Source organism: Pristis pectinata, chromosome 10 (assembly GCF_009764475.1).
Source record: "Pristis pectinata isolate sPriPec2 chromosome 10, sPriPec2.1.pri, whole genome shotgun sequence".
Classification (NCBI taxonomy): Eukaryota; Metazoa; Chordata; class Chondrichthyes; order Rhinopristiformes; family Pristidae; genus Pristis; species Pristis pectinata.
This window is the reverse complement of record NC_067414.1, coordinates 85273023-85297952: the sequence shown is the minus strand read 5'-3', so window position 1 is coordinate 85297952 and position 24930 is coordinate 85273023. Positions and strand designations below refer to the sequence as shown.

General features: G+C 37.6%; 1 protein-coding gene across 4 annotated transcripts in view; it reads right to left on the bottom strand.

Moving 5' to 3' along the window:
* Positions 1–1732: 1732 nt before the first annotated feature.
* The window catches only part of amd1 (adenosylmethionine decarboxylase 1), a 30912-nt gene continuing 7714 nt past the window's right edge, over positions 1733–24930 (bottom strand). For 2 of the 4 annotated variants that reach the window (XM_052025030.1, XM_052025031.1), the window contains 9 exons: positions 24380–24486; positions 18182–18268; positions 10373–10499; positions 9009–9111; positions 7899–7941; positions 6846–6990; positions 6665–6757; positions 4898–5053; positions 1733–3483 (listed from right to left, as the gene is read on the bottom strand). In XM_052025030.1, coding sequence (XP_051880990.1) covers positions 3343–3483; positions 4898–5053; positions 6665–6757; positions 6846–6990; positions 7899–7941; positions 9009–9111; positions 10373–10489 — 798 coding nt within the window. In that variant the 5' untranslated portion in view covers positions 10490–10499; positions 18182–18268; positions 24380–24486 and the 3' untranslated portion in view covers positions 1733–3342. Of the gene's footprint in view, positions 3484–3928; positions 4246–4897; positions 5054–6664; positions 6758–6845; positions 6991–7898; positions 7942–9008; positions 9112–10372; positions 10500–18181; positions 18269–24379; positions 24487–24930 lie in introns of all 4 variants that reach the window. The other 2 variants (XR_007957026.1, XM_052025029.1) reach the window with 2 other exon arrangements.

Here is a 24930-nt window from a genome sequence, read left to right as displayed (position 1 = left end):
CGTCAGCTATAGTGCTATCAAGAAGCACTTACTCACCAGTGCCAAATCAGATGTTCTGGCAACCCTCAGCTCCATGTTTGGATCAAGCTCATCCAAACATAGATCAAGAAAGCTTAATTCCCAAGGTGAACTAAATGCTGACAGTGACCAGTCTTAGCATCAAGATAGCATTTGACAAAATGTGGCATCAAGAAGTCCTGGTAAAATTGAAATCAATGGACATCATGACGCAAACTCGAGTGGTTGGAATCATACCTTGGCTGAGGTGTTTGGAGGTCAATTATCCCAGCCCCTGGACATCACTGCAGGAATTCGTTAGGGCACAATGTTTAGGCCCAACCACCCTCATCAATAACCTGCCTTCCATCATAAGATCAGAAGTGGGATGTTCACTGATGTTTGCTCAAAGTTTAACTCCACTGGCAACTCCTCAGCAAATGGAACAATCCATGACTGCATGCAATAAAAGCTAGACAACATTTAGGCATTGGGATAAGTGCCAAGTAACATTCACACCATAAGTGCCAGGATATGACCATTGTTAAACAAGTCTAACCATGATCCTTGACATTCAATGGCATTGCTGTTGCTGTGTCCCCATCATCAATAAGCAGTGCTGTCACCATTGACCAGAACAGGACCAATCATGTAAATACTATGGCTGTAAGACCAGGTCAGTGGCTCAGTACCAGTGGCAAGACTCACCTTCTGACATCCCAAAAGCTTTTCCTTCTACAAGGCACAAGTCAGAAATGTAATGGAATACTCTCTACTTGGCTAACAAATGCAGTTTCACGCCACTTAAGAAGCCTGACACCCACCAGCCTGCTTGTTTGCTAGTCCAATAGCACTTCCCACACAACCCCAACCAAGGTCAAGTTGATCTATGGGAATACCACCATCTATAGGTTCCCCTCCCAAGAAAGGTTTAGAGGGATACAGGCCAAACACAGGCAGATGGGATCATCTTAGATAGGCATCTTGATTGGCATGGATGAACTGGGCTGAAGGGCCTGTTTCCATGCTGTATAAATCTATGAACTAATAAGTCAAGGACCATTCCCACTTGGAAATATTGCTGGTCCTTCATCGTTGCTAATTCTGGAATTCTCTGCAATACAGCAGTGTGTGTGTGTACCCTTAACAGGACTAGGAAATGCTGGTCTAGAAAGTGGTGACCAGATCCTGAAAAGCAAATAAAGTATTCCACAACAACAGTATACAAACAAAATGGATGAATAACCTCCAATAGGGGTTGATCCAAATTGCCATCATATTTACAGTCATCTGCAGAAGGGAGACTGAAATACCAAAAACTTTCCCTTATTAAAAAAACAGGCAGAAACTAAAGCACAATGGAATTTTAGTATTATCCAGTCACACGTTTAGATTGTAATGTTTGGTTTTGTGATGAATGTGGCCCTGCACACATCAATCTTAGTGTAAAATTCTAGGATTGGAAGCAACATTGTTCCAGTTCATTCATTCCAAATCATAGCTAATCTTTCCTGAAAGGGGAAGGATAGTAACAAATCTAAACAAAGAGAAAGTCAAATGCTTTACGTTCCAAGTCCCTTCACATTCATTGCAAATGCTAGGTGACCCACACATTTCTGACATTCCTGCATTAATTTCACAATTTCCACATGGGTTGATAGGCTGATTTGGAGATGTGTGATATGACTGCAGAGAAATAACAAACACTGTAGATAAAAACTGAAGCAGACTTGGATGAAATTAGTAGATCTCATAAATCTTAAAATTTATTGAGGCATCTTGTAGTACAGATAAAAGATTTCAGAACTTGAATTAAATATTTAAACTTGGCATTAAAATTTTAATGGCGCCAAAATTTCCCCTCAACAGGTACAATTAAAAGTACCAACAAGTAAATATCCTCATCTTTCACAGTGAAGTCTGCCAATCGTTAGACAAATTATATTTTTCAAAACAAGTGCACTGTTTGGCTAACTTTAACAATGTATACAGCAGCTCAAATGGAATTAAACGGTTTGATAACTTAAGGCTTGAGGATGTGCTCACAATTGTTCAAAGTTGAATAAAGTCTTTTTAATTTAACAAAAATGATTGGTCCACTTGAGAGCTCACCATCTTTATGGATCATTTTTCAATGCCAAAACAAACCATTGTAAAGTTAGTTTTTTTTAAACTGAAACCTCACTCTTTAGTGTTGTCATGATAGCATTTAACAACCAGATGTTTAAAGGGATAAAACAGTTATCTGTTTATGATTTATAAGCAGATAGCAAGCAAACCAAAATTACATAGTTCAAATATTTAAAGAGACAAATGCCACATCATGTATACTTACTGAAGTTCAAAACAACTTCAAGCTACAAGTCAGCCCAAAACAGCAGAAAATCAATGGCAATCAGCCAAAACCATCTTTTGATTATAAGCAACCAATATTTCAAGCTGATCATGCCTTTCTCAGCATACTTTTGTTACTTGTGTCCACACTAACTGGATACAAAGTAAAACATTAGTTGTACCAAGTGATAAAGGAGAGAAAACACATGGTGTCCTTAGATTATTTTCCAAATAATCAATTGTCTTTTCTGCTTAATCAAAAATGATTACAAAACATGAAATATTACAAGTTACACAATACCTGTTTAATTAGGGAACTCACAGAAAATAGTTTGAGGTGATCCCTGGCATGCTTAAACTAAAATGTTCAACATCTTTTCAGTCAATTAAACTGGTAACTATAAACATTGTGCAGCAAATTTTCACCTTAAATCAAACATCTAAGTAAAATGATAAAATCAAATAAGCACCCATAACAAAAATCTACCACATATTATGAGCTTGATCCAACTTCTGAAATTATCCCAGTGTAGGCAAGTGCATGGAAAATTGACCGATAGCTAGAAATTGATTTAAAAAAATTGGAATGAAAGGAAACTGAACAAATTGCTCTAAGCACGCCAGGGATCACATCTAATGAGGACGAAAACCTTGTCTGTGGAGAATTTTTGGCGTCACCTGTAGAAAACCTACATACCACACATTTCTAACTTTGCAATTGTTATATAACTGTAAACAATAAGCACTGAACTGTTCTACATGCACTTCAATACCACGGCAAGAATGGCCTAGCAAACCTAAACAGAGAAAAGAGCACTCATGCAAGATATCCAACATTTTGTTACAATAACGCTTACATTTCAAATTTGACACAATTCTAAGATTACATATTGGGCCTACAAAATTGATAAAACAGCGGCAGTGTGAAGTTTGGCCCTTGCTACCCTGAACTAGAGAACTGCCACAAGTTTCTTTGCACATTTTCTTCTTACGTTTTTTCATTTTTGCTATTCAACTCTGCTGCCGTTGACAATTCTTGACATAACTAGTAAAGACAAAGTTGTAATCGTTGAACTGGGCACACTGGCGATCGAGGCGCTTGAATCCTTCAATTTTCTGGGGAGAAGAAAATGAACTACGACATTTGGAGTTCTGTGGAGAAAAGAGAATTATAACGCACTGGAAGAAAAAGTTTGGCTGTTTTTCATTTACCCATGCAGAACTTCGTTCAATTAAGTACTGAATAAGAATCCAATCAAAAAGTATGCAAGTTGCGATAGAGTTAGATTACAAAAATGGACCAGCATCAATAATAAAAAAAATTAAGTAATCTTTAACACCAGTATACCATAAGAAACACCAGGACGAGGTTATCAGCCTCAGTTGTAGAAGGAATCAGGACCTTCAGCACATCAAGTCACTGATGACCCTAAAGCACCCAATTTTTTACACTAATCCTACCCTTAATCCATTCAATGTTACAATAGGATTAGTGTATAAATGAATTTTTTTTTACTTCAATGCCACTTTCTTTCGCAAGCTCCATATTCCTCGATTCCCTTTGTACCCAAAGATCGATTGATCTCAGTGAACGTACCTTCACAGCCTCTGGATAGAAAATTCTAAAATTTCACGACTCTCTGGGTGAAGGAAGCTCCTCTTGTCTTAGTCATGAATGGCTAATACCTTTAAGGATTGTGACCCCTGTTCTAGACACTGCAGCCAGGGGAAAACATCTGTGCATCTACCCTGTCAAGCCCGATTAGAATTTTGTATGTTTCGATGAGATCACGTCTCATTCTTCTAGAGTATGGGCCCAAAATAAGATAAATAGTCTTTCCCATTTGTGTTCAAAGAGGCTAGTTCTGATGAAACAAACAAAATGCTGGAGGAACTCAGCGAGGCAGGCCGCATCTATGGAGGGAAATGGACAATTAACTTTTCAGGTTGAATTCTTAAATATTGTCTGTGACTCTGCTTCCACCACCCTCTCCGGCACTGTGTTCCAGGTAATCACCACTCTCTGGGTGAAAAATGCCCCTTCTCAGACCCCCTTTAAATCTCTTATCCCTAACCCTAAAACTACGTCAACTCACTATCTTCTTTTGATACAGGGAATAGTTTCCTGCAATCTACCTCATCTTAAAAGTTTGACTTGTACAAAAGAATATTTGTTATAATCGCTGGCAAGGCATAAAAGCATATACAATTAGATGCAGGCATTGATGACAACTGGTATTTTATGCCCACTCCTGGCTTCTCTGTTGTAGCATTTCAATACAGTGGCTTACTAAGTCATGTCAAAGGACAGTAAAGCACATAGGCCAGGCTGACAAGGATGGCACACTTCCTTCTCTAAACAGTAAAGCAGTTTGGTGTTTATGCCAATCTGGGCATTTCCAATCACTTACTTGCATCAATTTTTTTTATTTCCAAGATTTTAAAAATTAAATGAATTTCCATTCTCAAACTACACAGCCAGGATTTCACATCCCTCTTGCCCCAATTCTACCCACACCCAATCTATATTGTATAACTGTGGTTTTGCAGAGACCTGGAATCTCACCTGGTTAACAAAAAGGGTTGTAACAAATTTCCCTGGCTTGAAGACATCAACAATTTTATTGATCAGATCATCGTAAGAGGTCTGGGCCAGGTTAGTCTCAAAACTAACATAGGAAAAGTCTGGCTCTGGGGTAATGTGAATTGTCCAGTAAGTTCCCTAAAAAGAGAAAATGATAGTATCAATTAAAAGCTGTTTTAAAATAATTTAATTAGCAGATTCCCAAATAATAACATTTTCCCCTCATCAATAATATTTAGATCACAAAACCTGATCTGGTGCACATTGCTGCGGGGAATGATACAACAGATTTTGTTTGAGGTTTAACTAAGTTGCCTAACCTAAACATTTCTTGCTTTTACTTCTAGAATTCAAGCTCTCAATTTCCCTCAAACTTGAATTCTTCCTAGTCCTACTAGCAATCATGATGTATTTGCCCAAGAATCAAAATCTGCATTTTTGTCATGTGGAAATCTAAAAAAATCCATTTTGTGCACAGGATGATCAAGTCTGACTACTTGCTTTATTAAAATAAGAAGTGTGCTGACTGCATTTCCAAGGAAATGGCTATGCAGATTGTGCAACTGATCAGGGTGAGATGGCTTGATCTGAATTCTCCATGGGGGAAGGAAGAGAAAATGAATGGGAATTGCTGAAGTTTAAAAGGGATGCAAATATTCTAAAGAAAGGGAAGAATTGTTGGAAGCAGCCACCCTGCAAGAAAAAAGATGCCTTATTTTTGAGATCAATTCTGATGGGATACAAGGAGATGGATCCATAGCCCTTCAATTCCTTTATACTATAGTCACGTATGACTTCAACATTGAGAGCAGACATATTCTTATTAGTTAGCCAAGCAAAATTGGAAGACATTTTTGGACCTGGATGTAAATACTCAAGTTAATTGAAATATTACTCCACAGCTAAAAGTAGAGAGCTGGACTTTGCAGTCAATGATTCTGGGTTTTACATTATAACTTCTGCAATGTACACGTGTACAATTAATTCAGGAATTTGTCAGCAATTCAATATTCTTCTGTAGCTTGTGGCGTTTTGCAGTCTTAGCAAACAATATGCAGAAATCAGTAAGCTGATCTTGCAACCTGTTGATTCTTCTTTGGCTTTTGGCAGGTTAGCACACAAACACATGCCAAGGATCTGATCTGCAATTCAAATATTACCTGTCTGCAATCAGTCAATTCAGATCAAGAGTGGAAAGGAAGTGAAAACAGCAGAAACCATGTTATTACATTGCACTCAACAGCACATTTAAAACAATAGCATAATAATGCCATATATGCCTCCTTTCAGTTTGCCTGCTATTTGTGATTAAATAATCTGTTTGAGGCCTGGGACGACTGGCTAACTTGTACTTCCTTAGGGAGTACTTGCCTTCCAATGCAAGATGTCTTATTCCACACTGATGTCATCTGGGTGTGAGCTGCCATTTCATTACTTCTGGTGAATTTAGCCTATTTTTATTGTAATATATCCAGGCACTCTCATGTTCCCCAAGCTATTAATCCTAAATGCACAGAAAAGGTACATCTTAGAAGTAGTTTGTCACCTCTCATGTGGGCTTCCTCACGTATCTGCTAATAGAATGGGTATACAACTGCACTGCTGACTGGGAATGCCTAGCTTCGCCAGTCATGTCCCAATGAAAGACAGCACAAGAACACCGATGTTTTTGTTGGGGAGATGAGAAAGAGCAAAGGAGACAGGGAATAAAGATAACCAGACATCTTGTAACACAGGGCATATACTTACATCCACTTTCATTCCATTCATTGAATAGCCACAAGGATCGAACAATGTGGCATCAATCACTGAACCTGGTATCAGGTCACGAATTCCACTCATCTAAAAAAAAGCCACATTTAAGATTCTGTGCATTCTCTTAAAAATAAAGTCCATATTTTTTTATGTTACAAGTCAATTTAATACATACTCGAGTGACATCATTTACAGTAACACCATCTTTCATGAAGAACTGGTCCATGACAGCTGGATCAAGCTCGCTCATCAGAACCTCGAGTGTCTGATCCGGCTGTTTGATCCCACTATCCTCTGGCATATCCAGAGTGTAAAGATACCTGGACCAAACACATGATGACATTTGCATTAAATCTTACATTTGCCAAATGCTAACTACATTGTAAAATGCAGTTCACAGCATTCAATAATTAAGCTACCATCTAAACATTTGTAAAACTCAGAATTGGGGTCTGGTTGCTATTACAATTAAACTAAATCTGAAGTGCAACAAAACTGCAACAACTCAGCTAAAATATAGTTGGTGTTCACTCATAACCTAGGATTTAATCAAACTAATAACTAAAAGAGCAGTACCAAAGTGAAGTTAATTCAAGTTTGTTCTTGTGTTGCCCTTCCCTTTGCTTTGATATGCCCCAAATAGCACATCTTTTGAAAAAAATATGGCAAAAGCTAGTATTTTTAGCATTCAAAGTTAATTGAATCACATCATAGAACATAGAATAATACAGCGCAATACAGGCCATTTGGCCCACCATGTTGTGCTGACCTTCAAACCACTCCTAAGACTATCTAACCCCTTCCTCCCACATATTCCTCTATCTTAAATTCCTCCATATGCTTATCTAACAATCTCTTGAGCTTGACCAACGTATCAGTCTCCACCACCACCCTAGGCAGCGCATTCCATGCACCAACCACTCTCTGGGTGAAAAACCTCCCTCTGACATCTCCCTTGAACTTCCCACCCATTACCTTATAGCCATGCCCTCTTGTATTGAGCATTGGTGCCCTGGGAAAGAGGTGCTGGCTGTCCACTCTATCTATTCTTCTTAATATTTAGTATACCTCTATCATATCTCCCCTCATCCTCCTTCTCTCCAATGAGTAAAGCCCTAGCTCCTTTAGTCTCTCCTCATAATCTATACTCTCTAATCCAGGCAGCATCCTGGTAAAAATAATTCATACAAATAATTCAGAAAAAACAATACATGATGAAACAGCTTACCAGCAATCAGAATTCATACGTCCCATGCAATAGGCTGCCCCATCTGGTATTGAATTGAAAAATGTCATTAGAATTGGTTCTTCTGTAAAATCTTCAATTTTGGATTTGAAAAATGTAAAATTTACTTTACTGATTATACCTAGAACTGAAATGCTAAACAAGATTACTATGTGATTACAGTTTAGCTTGTGATTCCCATTTCTAATTGTGGACAAATGAAGAAACAGGATATAGTAATGCTAACAACCGAAGGTTATTTTTCCATTTAGCTACCATGCTGAGAGGAAGAACAAACCAGATTGGGGTAGCCTCTCAAGTTGAAATCTGGAAGGAAAGCTAGGAATGGAAATATCTTGCACGCAATAGAATTGCTAGTTTAAAGGTCATTGATCTAAAAAATTAATTTCTCTCCCCCTTCCCTCAGGGAAGCTGCACAGCACTTACTGTTTTACTTCAGTTCAAGAGCTTGACAGCTAGCAATCAGCCCTAAAAAAACCAATTGGTTCATGGCTCTCTGAAGAATCAAGACAGTAGCACAAATTAAGCTTTAATGAGAAACAAGAGTAGTGGAAAGAGAAAGTGAACACAGGTTGGACATGGATCCCTTCATTTTGATTAAGAAAGAAAAAAATCCCTTCTGGCTAGAAAGACTAAATACAAATTTCCAGTGGGCATGGGCTCACAACTTGAGCTTTTCCAAAATTCCCCCTTTTCAGCATCCCTTGTAGAAGGTTTGTTTGGGAAATGGAATAGCATCACACAGGTACAGCTAGGTATGCATTACTCTGCATCTTTGAGATCAATAGCTTGTGAATTATTGATGATGAAAGTGGGTGCTTAAGATGGGAAGAATTACATATCAACATTAAGTATTGCTCTCTTCACATACAAAATTGGTGCTGCCACCTAACTCATCTTCATTAATTCCATCACACCTTTGTGTACATGTGATCCACAACAAAAATTTCACCAAATTCAATTATTCTCGCATCCAGGATTGAGGTGTCACTTCAATCATTGGTATCTAATAGCCCTTTGACTACTAGGTACAGATAACACTTTTCTCAAGCACAAAATATCCCATTACCAAGAACCCTCATGTGAACTTACTTGGAAAAACCATATCCAGAAATTCCACTTCCTCCTGAAAGTTCCTATGTGGGTATTCCTGATGTGCTGGCTTCACAAAGTTTTTACGGGAATAGAAGAAATCCTGTAGTTTATTAAAAGATATACACAGAAGCTTCATGTTAAATGGAAAACAACACAGTGCATTGAAGTCAGTAATCAAAAGTCTAACTCTTCTAGCACACCACTTGTTTGCTTTGATATTGAGGAAATAAATTGTTAATAGTTGTAGATTTTATCCATCAGAACCCTAACCCAAAATTCTGCCCTTGTTATACCACTTTTTTTTAAAATGAACAGTACAGTTGGATCAAGCTGCAGTTAGCGAGGACTGAGAAATAAATGTTGATGCCTTTTTTTTTGTTTACAGAAATGCCCACATTCAAGAAAATATTAGTGTTTTTTTGGAAAAGGATTTCTATTTTTTTGTTTAAAGATCTGGAAACTATTTTTTTACCTATAGTTTACAAAACAAATTCAGCTTTTTAAAACTGTCTGTATCAGCTAATTAAAAATTGTAGCCATCGCATCAAGTCAGATCCTCCTACGAACAGTACCATTGCTAAATTTAATGCAGAATAAATAGCCCTTGAATCCGTTTATAATTGAACTAGGATCTCAAGAAGGCAGATCAATACATACCCTGTAGCTGCACACAACGCGCTACTCAAGGAACACACTGAGGCAGAGAATACTTTCATTTAAATTGGGTTGTGGTGGTTCGAGTCCCACGTGTGCGGGCCGTCACAACCCAATTTAAATGAAAGTGGTCTAACTTTTGAGAATTTGCCAATGTCAGCTGTATTTCCAAACAGAACCCCCGGTTACTGTTGGGACCTTACAAAATAGAGATTCCCAAGCTTTTCTGCTATACCCTACTACAGAGGTGCTTTTATTCTGGTATTCTGGATCCTTCCTCTCCCATTCTTCACTCAAACTCTAAACACTGGATAAAAACAATTTGTTTTTGTAAATCTGCACCCTTTACCAACCAGCTCCCATCCCTGGGCCAAGGGTGGGGGTGGGAGAAGGCAGCCTGAATATGCAAACAAGGTTAAGAACACAAAATAGCATGCAAATGTCTCAGGATATAAAACAGTTCTGCTTGTGAAACATTTCAGCATAATATTTCACATTCAGATTCCAATTTTAAAACAAAATCAAAAACAAATCTTGATTGATTTTCACATTGTTCTCTTTCTACACATTCAGATCAAGCTCCTTCCCTAATTTGTATTGCACAGTTACCTATAAACATTACCTCAGAAGTACAATTCACTTGCTAATTAAATCTATTGTTAAATCTAGCAATGGATATAAAGCCTGCATACAAAGTTTAAAGTTACCTGAATGGAATCAAAGCCGCAGTACTCACGAGCAAGGTCCAACAGGGGCTCCAGTGCTTGCAGTAAGAGGGTGGTACCACATGTCTTCAAAATGAAACGTCTCTTGGAGACAAACATGCTACTCTCACTGTAAAACAATGTTTAAGACTACTTTACTTTCAAATATGGCATTGCAATTCTTAAAAGTGCAGTTCAGAAATGACCAACAATTTCTACTAGATATTGCAATATAAAAATCAGAATTGTGGTGGCTACTGATGTTATGCATTGCATGAAGGGAAGACACGCAACTGATCATTGTTTTTCTATTTCCTGCAAGAGTTAAGAAGAATGAGTTATTTTTCAAAGTTAATTTTTTGGTTGTATCAATGGCAACACAATTGGATCAACATTGTTTCATACTGTGAGCAGGATGTGAAGACCACAAGATATAGGAGCAGAATCAGGCCATTCAACCCATCGAGTCTGCTCCACCATTCAATCATGGCTGATTTTTAAAAACCCCATTCTCCCACCTTCTCCCCGTAACCCTAAACCCCCTCGCCAATCAAGAACCTATCAATCTCTGCCTTAAATACACCCAATGACTTGGCCTCCACAGCCCTGTGGCAATGAATTCCACAGATTCACCCCCCTTTGGCTGAAGAAATTCCTCCTCACTTCAGTTTTAAAGACACATTCCTTTACTCTGAGGTTGTGCTTTTGGATCCTAGACTCTCCTGCTAATGGAAACATCCTCTCGACGTCCATTCTATCCAGGCCTTTCAATATTTGTTAGGTTTCAATGAGATCCTGCCTCATTCTCTGAACTCCATTGACTACAAGCCCAGAGACATCAAACCCTCCGCATATGTTAAGCCTTTATTCCTGGGATCATTCTCATGAAGCTCCTCTGAACTCTCTCCACGCCAGCACATCTTTCCTTAAGCATGGGCCCCAAAATTGCTCACAATAGTGTAGGTCGTAAAAATGGTGTGGAGATTCCAGAGATAAGTTATTTCAAGATAAAAGGTTAGACTGGAGAAACTGGGGTTCATCTGGTAAAATCAAAAAAGTTGAGAGGAGGTTGATACAGATCCACAAGATCACAGAGGTCCAGAAAAAGTAGAATGAGGTTGCCCACATGAACAGATAGGGAACAGACTTCACATTTTGGGTAAAGGATAAAGAGAATGTGAGGAAAAGTTGATAAAAACACAGTGATTTCAATCTGGAACCCACAGCTTGTAAGAACTGTGCAATCAAGATCAATGTGTTCAGAAGTTAATTGGATAGGTCATTAAGAATGTGCAGGACCATATGAAAAGGCAGAGGTTGAGTGATGAGCTTCCACTTCTAGAATGGCTTCTTCCTGTGACAGTAATTATGTGAAATAAACTAGAAAGCACCGGTAAGTGTCACACTCCAACCAAATAAACACTACTACACTGGCCTAACCAACACTAGGTTCCTTAACTCTAACAGTAAATTGCTGGAAGTTTCTCCAGCAACAGAAAAATGCTGGAAAGGAATGCTTCAAACCTATATTTCACCTGTTACTCTGTGTTACTGGATAACATACAATATGATTCATAAACAGATAATTATGGATTACAGGAAAATGTAACTTTGTCCTGAAGTGCCATTTACAACCCTACTGCCCCAGTTAGTAAACGAGCCTGACAGACCAGGAAAATACAAGATTCTACTCAACTGGCACTGCAATTAATTATTTTAATTGGTCCTGACTGCACAGTTAATTGTACATGTGAATCAAGATCCAAATATCTATGTTTGAATGCAAAAATTAGAAAAATAGTCAGTTGGAAGTGTTAACTTCAATGGGTGAGAATAACTGGTTTGGGTGAACTGGAATTAATGATTTGCAGACAAAACAAAGTGAACAATAGGAGGCTTTTAAGGTGCAATTGTTTCAGCTACCACGTGCTATACTTTCCTTGAGAAGGTTAAGATGATTAGAGTTCCATGGATGACCAAAAAGACTGAAGTAAAGCTGGAGAAAGGACCAAAGGGCAGATGCCACGCTGCTAGCACAAGAGAACCAGGCTGGTTACAGAATGGTCAGAGGGGAAGTAAAGGAGGAAATGACAAAGAAAGAGCACAAGGAAAGGTCAGCAGCAAACGTAAAAGGAAAAATATTTGATGGGAATATGAACAGGAAAAGGGTTGTAGAAATTCAGGGGTGGTACCCAAGGACTGGAAAACCGAAAATGTTACACCCATGTTCAAAGAGTGCAGGAATAAACCCAACAATTACAGACCAGTTGGTTCAACCCAGGTGTGGGGCAAGTTCTCGAAACAATAACCAGGGAACGTTTAGCAGTTACTTAGACAATTATTGTTCAGTTAGAAAAGAACAGCATGAAATAGTTAAAAGTAAATCATTTCTAACTAACCTGATGGTTCCCTGTTCAAGAAACAGAAGGAGAGAATGAGAAAAATGCAGTTGATGTGGTTTATATAGAGTTCCAAAAGGCATTTGAATAAGTGCTACATAATTAGTGTTATCAAAATTGAAGTTGTGGCAACACAGGTAGAAAATTGTGAAAGTAGTGGAGGAAAGCTGTGTTTTGGACTGGAGGGAAGTGTAGTGTAGTTTCCGATGGGTTGGTACTAGAACCAGTGATTATAATGTATATATTAATAACTCAGATTTGGGTGCACTGGGCACAATTTCCAAATTAGTGGGTAACAAAGCTTGGTGACATAGTGAATTGTGAGAAGGATAGGAATAAATTGTAAGAGATATAGACAGGTAAGTGGAATAAGTGACATGAAATTTAATGCTGAGAAATATGGAATGTTACATTTCAGTAAAAAGAATGAGAATACAAATTAAAGGGCACAGTTCTAAAAAGAGTACAAATACAGGGAGATAAGAATACAAGAAATAAAAGTGATGGCCATTCAGTCCCTCCAGCCTGCCCCACCATTCAACAAGATTTTTTTTAAACACCATTTTCCTGCCCTATACCCACATCACTTGATTCCTTTAATATCAGAAGATAATTGATCACCATTTTGGATACAATCAATGATCGAGCCTCCAGTCTTCTGGGATAGAGAATTCCAGAGGCTGACCACCCTATGAGTGGAGAAGTTTCTTTATTTCAATCCTAAACAGTTTTGAAATAAAGGGCAGGCTTATTAGTCGGGGGAAATTGATCTAAGAACTTTTGGAGATCTGGGAGTCTATGTGAACAGCTCTTTGAATGTGGTATGGCAGATTAAAAAATAGGATATCATTGAGGGTTTATAAACAAAGGCACAGAGCAAAAAAGCAAGGAAATCACAGTGAATCTCGATAAAATACTGTAATGTGTCTACTTCTGGGTGTCACTCTTTTGGAAAGATATAAAGGATTTAGAGAGCCTGCATAAGAGATTTACCAGAATGATTCCAATGAAAAGGACTTTAGGTGTGTGGACAAATTGAAAAGTCAAGGTTGTTCTGCTTAGAACAGAGGAAGTGCAAAGGGATCCTATTAAGGTACTTAAAATCACGAAGGGTATACATAGAATGGACAGAAAATGCTCCCACACATGGGGCCAGGAACCAAGGAACATGGGCAAAAGTCCCAAAAGTGGAAAGGACTTTTTTTGTTAAACAGCAAATGGTTAGGGACTGGATTGCACTGCAATAGTGGTGAAGGTCGATTTTGTTATAGCATTCAAAGGGGATCTGGATAAGCATCTGAAAGAAAAGGATTTGCAGGGCTTGGGGAAGGCAGCTGGGGAATGCAGCTTGCTGGATTACACTCTGAAGCTGGTACACAATCGAACGGAATGCTGCCCCCCCCCCACCCCCACTGAAATAAATTGTGAAAAATATTAAATAATTGTTGGATTCCAATGGGAATACATTTAAGATCTTAAATCAAAAGTTTTAAATGCATGTAAGCAGGGAAGTCATGGTCACTGCATAGTAGACATCACTAAAAATTTAATTTTTAAAAAGAACATTATCATATGCCCACATCCCTATTATGACAGATATATGAAATACAAATGAAAACCAACATTAAAAACCATAAAATTGCTTTATAAACACCAAACACTTAAACCACATTTAAAAGCACCATTAAATTCTGAACGTATTAGATTCTCCGCTATCAAAAAAGAAACTTGAATTACAATGCAAATTTGTTACAAACAGGGTGAACTAACTTAGAAAAGTCACATGGCATAATCTATATTTATACATTCCAATGTCTTTCTAAAGCACAGACTACAACCTAAGGGAACTCAAGTTCTTAGGCATTCCTAAATAATAGTTCAATGTGTCCATTTTTTCTGAATCCCACAAGACCATCATGACCAGGTCAATCAGCCTGAGCTTGCTCCACCATGCAATAAAATCATGGCAGAACCAGACTGGCAACACTAGAGTGATACAGCATGGAAGCAATTTGGACCACCAAATCCACATTGACCAGCAGACACTCATTCATATTAATCCCATCTTCCAGCAAGTCAAGTGCTCGCCTAGACACCTCAAAGGGATTAGCAACTGCTGCCACCACTCTCTTGGGCAGTGCATTCCAGGTACTTATCGCTCTCTGGGTGAAGGTGGTTCCCCTCAGGTTCCCTCTAAATCTCTTACCCCTTACCCTAAATAGGCATGCTCCACTTTTATCTACCTCTGATACGGGGAAGTTACCCGTAGTCTACCCTATCTATACCCCTCGCAATTTTAAACATCTCAATCATGTCCCCTCCTAACATCCTCCGCTCCAGGGAAAACAATCAGCCTCTCCAGTTTCTCCTCATAACTGAAACACCCCATCTCAGGCAACATCCAAGTGTAACCCAGGTCTTGCTCAAGTTATATAGAGTTCTGTGGAGACTGTACATGGAATACTGTGTATAGGTTGAGTCTCATTACCCACGGAAAAATATACGTGGGATCGAGGGAGTGCAGATTGATTCCCAGAATTGATCAGAGTATACTTATGAAGTGATCTAATTAACATTCAAAGTTCTTATAGGACAGGGTAGATGCAGGGTCGACATTTCCCCTGGATGAAGTGGCTAGAAACATGGGTTACAGTTCCAAAATAATGGGCAACCATTCAGTTTAAAGATGAGATGAAATTTCTTCACCTAGAGATATGAACCTTTGAAATGTTCTACCCTAGGCACAGTGGAGACTCAGCTCTTATGTTCAAGGCAGGGACCAAGAGATTTTTGATGAAGAGAACCAAGATATGGGATCGCACAAGAAGTGGTGCTAAGGTAAAAGATCAACACTGAATGATCAACAGACTTGAAGGGTCCAAATGGCCTAGTTCTGTTCTATTTCTTATGTTCTTGTGCTATTTTTCTATCCAGTTCAGGGAATTGATAATCTCTTGCAGACTATTTTAATAATATACCCAATTTTTGTAATATCTGCAAATATATTAACATATAACACACAGAAACCTTACAAAACAATTCTTGTCCATTAAAACACCCATTAACCATTTTTTTTTCTTCCCAAGGCAATATTGGATCCACTACCTACAGACCCCAGTCTTTTTCTTCCCCATCAGTCTGCTTTACTAAAATCCAAGCAGACCACATCAGAAGTAGTACCCTTCATGGGCTCGCAATTTCATCACCATGAAAACTTCAACAAAGTTTGTCAGACAAAAGTGTAATTGAAAATTTAAAAAATTGCAGATGCTGGAAATCTGAAATAAAAAAAACAAAATGCAGGAATCACTTAGGGAAGGCAGCATCTATGGAAAGAGATAAGAGTTAATGGTTCAGGTTGAAGACTTTTCATCAGATGCTTTGTTTTTGACCTAAAGCATTAATTCTTTCTCCTTCCACAGATGCTGCCCGACTTGCTCAGGCTTCCAGCATTTTCAGCTTTTACTCAAGCACAGTTTTTACCTATCAAGTCCACGTTGAGTTCCCTACTCTGAAAATAACAAGCACACCAAACATAGAACAGAAACGTGCAGCATCAATGACCTGCTGACCAGCATACTTGGTTAATAACCCACTTGCAAGTCAAGTGCTTAGACAGCAATGCTAAACAATAAACCATGGTCAGCCTAAACCAGAAAGGAGATTTTCAAGTATGACATAAATAGCCACTTATTTTTAGCTCTTAACCAATGAACCAAAATAGGTTAGTGGCTACACTGCAGCTAAGCTCAGCTTGTTTATACTACCTGTCTGGAAATCTACACTCTTGCACCAGGGAAACATGTGCTTTTGTTTACAAATAATATTTTAAAGGATGCCTGTGTGCCCAAACCTTAAAGTACTCAGATGGAACCAAGTGAACCTCCTTGAACACTTCAAATTAAACTTATGATCTTAAATAGTTCATGCAGTGCCAAAATGAAGAAGTGTGTCGCAAGTGCAAAAGTATCCAGGCTGACAACTTCCTTGTTAAACAAAAAAAAGTAAAGCCTCAACTTCCAACATTTTGAAAGAATACACACTATGGGATCAAACAATAGATGAATGTCACCTCATCAGAAATCTTACAACCGATCTACTTAAGTAGAAAAAAAACTTAAAAATTACTTTTAAATGGTGAGAGTGAAAAGTATTGGCATTCAAAAGAGCTCGTCTAAGAATCACTTAGATACAATAAGCAATTCTGAGGGCAAAAGGTATCTTTGTTGAAAGAAGATTTAAGTAAAAGGCCTGAATGACACAGCACCTGAAATGTTGTCACAGTGTAGTTTTCCTATCCAAGGAAGGAGCTACTTGCAATAGGAGCGCAAAGGTTACCCGATTGATTCCTGAATGGAACAGGGGATATTGTCCTCTGAGGATACTTTAAGCAGACAGCCATAGTGCTAAAGAATGAGAGGATATCCCATTGAAACAACAGTTTACGAGGTTGTACAGGATAGATGTGGAGATGATGCTTCCCCTGGCTGGGGTATCGAGAACAAGGCTCAGAGTCTAAAAATGAGGGGGTCAACCATTCAGTACAGAGATGTGAAGAAAGGTCATCATGAAGAGGTTATGAATCTTTCGAATTTTCTACCGAAGAAGGCTGTGGAGTTGTGCAAATTCTTGATAGAAATTGGTACACTTTTTTATATTAAGATAATTAACAGATTTGGGGTTAGTGCAGGAAAGAAGTGCTGTGATAAAAGGTCAGCCAAGGTTGTACTGAATGTTGAGGTAGGCGTGAGGTTCCGAATTTTTTTGATGATCGTACATTCACAATAGGAGGAATCAAACACTTGTTACTCAACTATGTGATAAAATAGCACTACCAATATTTACCCTGAAATTTCAGGAACCAAACCCAATTGAAAATAGTGAAAGATCTAAATCTCCTGACCTACAACAGTTATCATAAATGCAGGTCCTCCCCAGGTTATGGGAGGGTCCCGTTCCTGTGAACTGTTCATAACCTAGATAGTTTGCAAGTTGGAAATGTGGCCACAAACTGAGTCCCCATGTGGCAGAAGATGCCTAGAGCCTCGCAGCAGCCAGAAAATTCATCCCACTGGTCTCCGAAGCGCTAATTCATATGTATGGGCTGTACATAAATCACACATTTGCAACCTGGAGGGGACCTCTATTCGTAAGTTATTAATTTTCCCAAAGAAGTACACTCACCATCATGAGCTGCTAAGTATTAAAATTATGTCAATTTAAATATGTTTTTTCTCCTACTCTATAACAAATGCTCAATACTTGTTTAATAAGCTAACATAAAAATTAGACCAACATCAATTCAAATCATTTCAGGTGTGGCATATTTTAAAATAAAGCTACATCAGAAAATTTACTTAATAATCTAGCTGTTCCAAATAAGAGTTTGCAAAAACACCAAACATTCAAATACCTGAGTATATAGGCTTCCTGCCTGTCTGTCTTTGTCACACTTATGATCAAACAATGCACATTTTCCAACAGCTTGTCCCACTCAAACCTGGAAAAAGAAGTAACTTTCATTAGCTTTAAAAAGAAATTAAATGACAATCCTTGCATTGCACAGTGTCCAATACATTTCACATTCCAAAACAAGTTATAATTCAAATTATGCATTTCACTATGTAAAACTGAATTAGAAACACAAAAGCAGTTTGAGTGGAAGCCTCGTCTTCAGTACAAGATGTCACTGACAGACATTGTAACCATCCACATTATTAGTCCTATGTATACCACATAGGTACCCTTCTCAGTGACTCGTGCTGTTTACCTCCTTTGCCAAGTCTGTTTCCTTTTGTTAAGTCAAGAATTTACACTCTTCAACATAAACAGAAGTGTATACAAGACCTTCAAATGGACCTCATCTAGTAATAGGGTTTAAGTTTTGATTTTTTGCATTTATTATAGCTTCCATCATTGGCTCCTCTTTCTTAACAGACAACATCTTAGAACATAGAACAGTACAGCACAATACAGGCCCTTCGGCCCACAATGTTGTGCCAAACTTGCCAATCTTGTAGGGTGCTTGCTCACGATGCACTCTGGACAGCTTCCAGACATCGTATCCTTCCACCAGTGCATGAGCTTTGAAAACTGATTGCTCTCCCTGCCCCCAGAAACTCCTGTTGACAATTGATTTAAACATCCATCAACTTGGTTTTGAAACATTGGGCTTCAATGTAATCTCTGCCCACATGAAGTCATGTGCGTATGCCAGTTTATGCCTTGTGCACTCAGATGGCTTCCCCAAGAACGTTGCAATCCCAAAATTTGAGTCACTGTAGTGAAGATGGAGTAATAGTTAAGTACTGCAATTCTTTTTCATTCAAAGTAAAACTCATCACCTTCATAAAGACCTAAAGAATGTTAGTAATTCACAAAATAAAAAAAGTCTGACAAAGGGTCTTCAAACTGAAATGTGAACTTAACTCTCTCTGCTAAGTCTTTCAAGTGTTTTTTATTTCACATCTCCAGCATCTATAATGTTTTGATTTTCAATTTTATTTATAACGCATAACATTTGAAACCCATTTGCTTTCAGCACTAACTGTGCTGACCAAAATCTGACAAATTGTGTAGTTCCACATAATCAGAATTGTTCAGTGATTCAACATTTAGTACAGGAATTACAATTAGAAACAGAATGCAAGGAAATCAAAGCAAAGGCTGTGACCTTGTCTGCCTATGTACAAAACTGAGATTTCATCAAGTGCTACATGGCTACAGGTCATGTAAAAATGGGATAAAGGCTAATAACACACTTAAGCCTGCTCTGCCACTTCACGATTGTAACTTCATTTACAGGTCGTCTCTGGGTTTTGAATACCCAACTTATGGACACCTAGATATGAGCAAGCTCCCATAATATTATTAAATTAAAAAGTCGGATGTATGTACATACGTTCTTTTCCTACAAACAGCAGAACTCGTTTCCCCTCTCTCCCCACTTTTAGTGATTGTTCTTATCAGTCTCTGGCATTTTTGATGCCATTCATTACAATACTGTGGTGGGATGGTTACTATAGAGTGAATTTTGTGTATTTTCTGAATTATGGATAAAATTGACTTAAGGGTGTCTGTAAAAACAGACCCTGTTCATTACCCTGGGATGGCATTTACCCCAATATTGCCTTTAACATAAAACTTAATGGTTTCAGATTGACAATTGTCCTACAATCAAATACCATTTACAGAAAGGTCCAAAGATCCTCTCCATTAGAAGTTCACTCTTGGCCTTGCTCAGCAGTAAGTTTCTAACTAATATCATGTAAACTTCAATCTCATTAATCTGAGCACAACACCCACTTGCATAATCTCTTAATTTAATGCTTGAAGTCCAGGTATAATCCAAATACAAGGGGCAGCAGCAGCAATAGCCCATTAGGCCCTTTGGCCATTCATCAAGATCTGCTATCGCAATGCCAGTTTCCAGCAACGTACCCATTAACCTTAATATCCAGAAATCTACCAATCTATTGAATGAACTCAGTGACCAAGTCTCCACAATCTTCCAGAGTACAGAATTCAAAAGATTGAGTGAAATTTCTCACCCAAGTGTAAAATGGCCCACCTCTCATTCTAAACCGATCCCTGATTCGACTCCTCAGCGAGGGGAAATATCATCCCTGAATAGAGTCTGATGAGCCCTATAATAATTTGTTTGCTTTTCTCATTCTTCTAAACACAAAATAATATAGCCTAATCTACTCAATCTCTCTTCATATGGCAAATCCACCACTCTAATAAGTCCTCACTGCCCTCTTTCTATGTCAACTATTTTAGGCAAGGAGACCTAACTGTACACAACTGCAAATGCAATCTCACCACACCCCTAAGTAATTGCATTAAGACATCTTCACTCCTGTACTCAAATCCTCTCATTATAAAAGGCCAACATATCATTTGTCTTCCAAACTGCTGCTGCACCTGCACATTGGCTTTTAGTGACTTGCATACAAGGACAACTAGATCCTTTTATCATGTAATGTAGTAGTTTCTGTAGCAAAATTCATTAAGAGCGGATCAAAACTTTTTCTAAGCTGCACTGTTAGAGCATTTCCTATTATCTCAGGATAACAAATACTAGTCGAAGTACAAATAATAAGCCTGAAAAGGATTAATGTTGGTAGTGTTGATGTTCTGTTTAATAGGGCATTTTAAATTGAGAACAAGTCAGCAACACTATCAACGTTAAATACTTGAAGTGCATTTCCATTGTTTTCAATTCTGGCTTCATACCAATAGAAATCCCACACTTCTAAGTAGTAATTTTTTTTTGGAAATGAGTATATTAATATCTTAGTTTTTCAGGACACAGTAATAAAAATAAGCAAATCACTTGTTCAAAAATGTGCAATGTCAGGCAACATTGAGCATTGGAACATGGGTAGACCAGACTTAGCCACTTCCACCAGTCAACATTGTGGCTAGCTTGAATCTCACCTTTATCCAATCACCCTAGTTCCATAACCCTCAATGCCTTGATTAACAAAAATCAGTTTCTTTTGACCCAGCTTCAACAGCTTTGAAGTGTTCCCAACCATTTCCTTGAACAGATATTACCCTTTATAATAATTTCATAATGTCAAGCACTTCAATTTGTGCATCTTTTTAATCCTATGTATATTGGGAGGAAAAAAAATCAGCTCATTTTTGCAATTAGTACCTATTGCCCAAGTATCATTCTGTTGAATCTGTGCTGCATTCCTTAAAAAATAGAACTACCCAGAGATACAATGCCAAGAACTGAAACAGCATTCTTAATTGGATCTAAACACAACCTGGTGAACAGTTAAGGTTTTTTCAAACATCCAAAAGTATCCAATCTGACCACCTTACTAAATAAAACAACTTGGATAGTGCATGGAATCTAAATTTGAACCTTAAAAGGCAAAAATTTCTTCCAGGAATCTTGTATATTAAATTGTTTAAATGAGTTACTTTCCTTTTATGTATCCATAAATAAAATTTTGGCATGGTATAAGGAGATATTATTTTAGAAATGGGGAATTGGAAGAATGCCAGTATATGAAAGAATTTTATAAATATACAAAGGCAACTGCATCCACAATAAATTTTTAAACATAGTGAATGATTTTTTTCTTCCATATATTGTTCATCTGCTTATATAGTTTCGCAAGATTATTAAATCAAATAAGCATCCAACTATATTATACAATTAAAAAGATTATCTTCACAGTACTTGTTTCCCCACAAAAAATGGGTGATATTTCAAAATGCACTAGTGTTAAATGCCAAAAACCTTCATCCTGACATGCATCATTATTAATTATAAGATATCTTTATTAGTCACATGTACATCGAAACACACAGTGAAGTGCATCTTTGTGTAGTGCTCTGTGGGCTAACCTTGACAGAATCAAAACTCTTTAAAGAATATTTGCACAGAGTAACTTTTACAAGTGGCAACAACACTTCAAGAAGTGCCACTACTGATTAATAATTTATTTACATTGGTAAAAATGCCTGTAAATGTATTTAATCCACATTTATGCATTTCATAGTTAAACCTTCGGCTGGGTTTAAACATCCCAATGTTTACCAAAAACAAATAAACATTTGGCTTTTTAGGATTTCATTTTTATCAGACATTGTTCTTGACATCTTTGTTGTCCAGAAGGCATTGGTTTTGCTGGGACACCAGTCATACTTTTTGCAAGTTATTTACTACATAATGGTACCTTATGAAAAGGGCCATTCATCACCACCCAGTCCTCACCAAATAACTACACACATTGGTTATCAATAGATTAGTATTCAGGGTTGTTGTCTTAGTTGAGTATTTAGGGATGTACCAGAAAATAACTCAAACATAAATTACAAGACAATTTCGTGCACTTCTAGATTATTTGAATGTTTTACTTTGGAATAAATCAATTAAATGATCTTGGCAGTAATTCTGCACTTGTAGTTTTCTTTATTACTTATTTGTTCACTAAAGTGTGGACTTCACTGGAAAGACCAGCATTTATTGACCATCCAGACTGGCCCCCAAACTTAGATGCTTGTTACGTCATTTTAGAGGACAGTTAAGAGTTAATCACATTGGTGAGCCTGAAGTTGCAAACAGAAGAGTCAAGGCAAGGATGGCAGATGCTTTCCCTTCCTGGCTTTTTAGAAGCATCTGGTGGTTTTGTGGTGATGTGATATTAGTTTTTATATTCCAGATTTATTTATTAAATAAATTTAAATTTCCCAACTGGCATGGTGGTATTCAAATTCACATCTTTGAATCAATAGTCAAGGTTGGTAGATCCCACACCAAGTGTCTGAAAACTTTCCCCACTACTTTTAACTTTCTACAATTATTTAACTGTTGTTTGTTGGTGCTTTTTTCTTATCCAGTTCATATAAATGATCATTACAGAACCACCATGTTCTTTAAGTCAGAGTCTTCAGTGATCATGGAATAGTAGGAATTGAATTAGTATGTTTCCACTTTCAATTTCATGTTTTGATATTTTCTTTGACATAAATTTTAGATAAGCCAAACTTCCAAATGTTCACAAAGGCTGCAGGCACCAGAAGATTTAAAAGCCAGAGCTTCTAAATCCAGGATGATTGACTTCTTAGGCACATGGAGCAGTAGAGGCATCTGTGGAGAATGAGGCTGGGGAAGGGGTTAGATATTCAAATTTGGTTACCAACTTCTTGCTGAGTTTCTGCATAGTGGGAAGTGATAAGTAATAAGTTTCAACAGCTCTAGTCTCACTTGCTATCTGTAAAATAGCACCTGGTATCACCTCACCAAGCATTTTTACTTTGCCTTGAAACAAAATCAAGTTCATGTGGAATGTGTGAGAAATGTCAAGCTCAGATCACAAATCTAAGTAATACCTTTACATATTTAGATCTTGGGACACACTTAGGTTTCTAGGTTGACCCCCAGCATAGAATCCCAGCTCAGAAAATTAATCACCTAGCCATGGGTTATTAACAGTCTTTATTCAAAATTGGCAGTGATATCCTTTCATTTTAAACAGTTCAATTTCAGCACCTTGAAATGATGACATGAATGTACTTCCTTGCAGTAACTATTAATCACAGCCATAGTCCATTTGCACACAGTGAACCACAGAGGTCAAGGACTGAAGGAAAAATAACTGAGCAAAATTATTCATTTTAAAAGCTGAACTACCTAATTGTATTTTGAATTGGACAGAAACTATGAGATAAAATAATTTTGACTGTCAAATTGAAGATGTTTCACAGTGAAGTAACCATACATTCACAATCTTAAGCATTTCCTGTGCAATCATATCCTGTGTCAGGTACCTGCAGTTCAATACACCAAAAATAAAATATCACATTAACAGTTCATCATATTAAATAAAAAAGTTCACGAAAAAATGCTGATTTAATTGTTAACTTGAATTTCTGTATCAGTAATTTTTGTGGGGCTCTCCTTCTTGTAACTGGCAGAGAACGAGCTTTTGATGAATTTTCTGAAGTTACAATGAAAATATAAGAGATTCCCCACAGAAATTCTATCCCTTGATATCAAAAAATAAAAAAAATTACATTTACTGATTCCTCTCCACCCAATCACTGAATAGTCCAGTATTTAAACCCAACAGCATTGTGGGAGCACCTTCATCACATGGACTGTAGCAGTTCAAGGCGGCGACCCACCACCACCTTCTGAAGGGCAACTAGGGATGGGCAATAAATGCCAGCCTCGTCAGGGATGTCGATATCCTGAGAATGAATAAAAAAACTTCATTAAAGTTTAAACTCAAAGATTTCAGACTCTCCCAAAACCATGGACTTAAGAGCTGATTGCAGAGCAGCTTGACTTGGCCCTGAACAAACATGAAGTGGCTTGAGCATACACATTGTGCATAACTTCCCAAGATGCAACAAAAGCACTGAGGTAAACAAATAATGCTTCTTTCTGAAACCCTAAAAGTGGTTTCTCAAAATTATTGAAACAATATTTTATTGATAATAACTTTACCTCAATAAAGCTTTAGATAAGATTGTTTCAAAATAGGGCCAAGGAGCATCTCTCACAAATTAAATTTACATAATTATGACAAATTAAGAGAACCTTACTTCATAATTTGCCATCTTTAAATCAGTGAGCTGATTAAATTTATTGATGACTTATATTTTTGAATTGTCAATTCCTGTGACTATTTC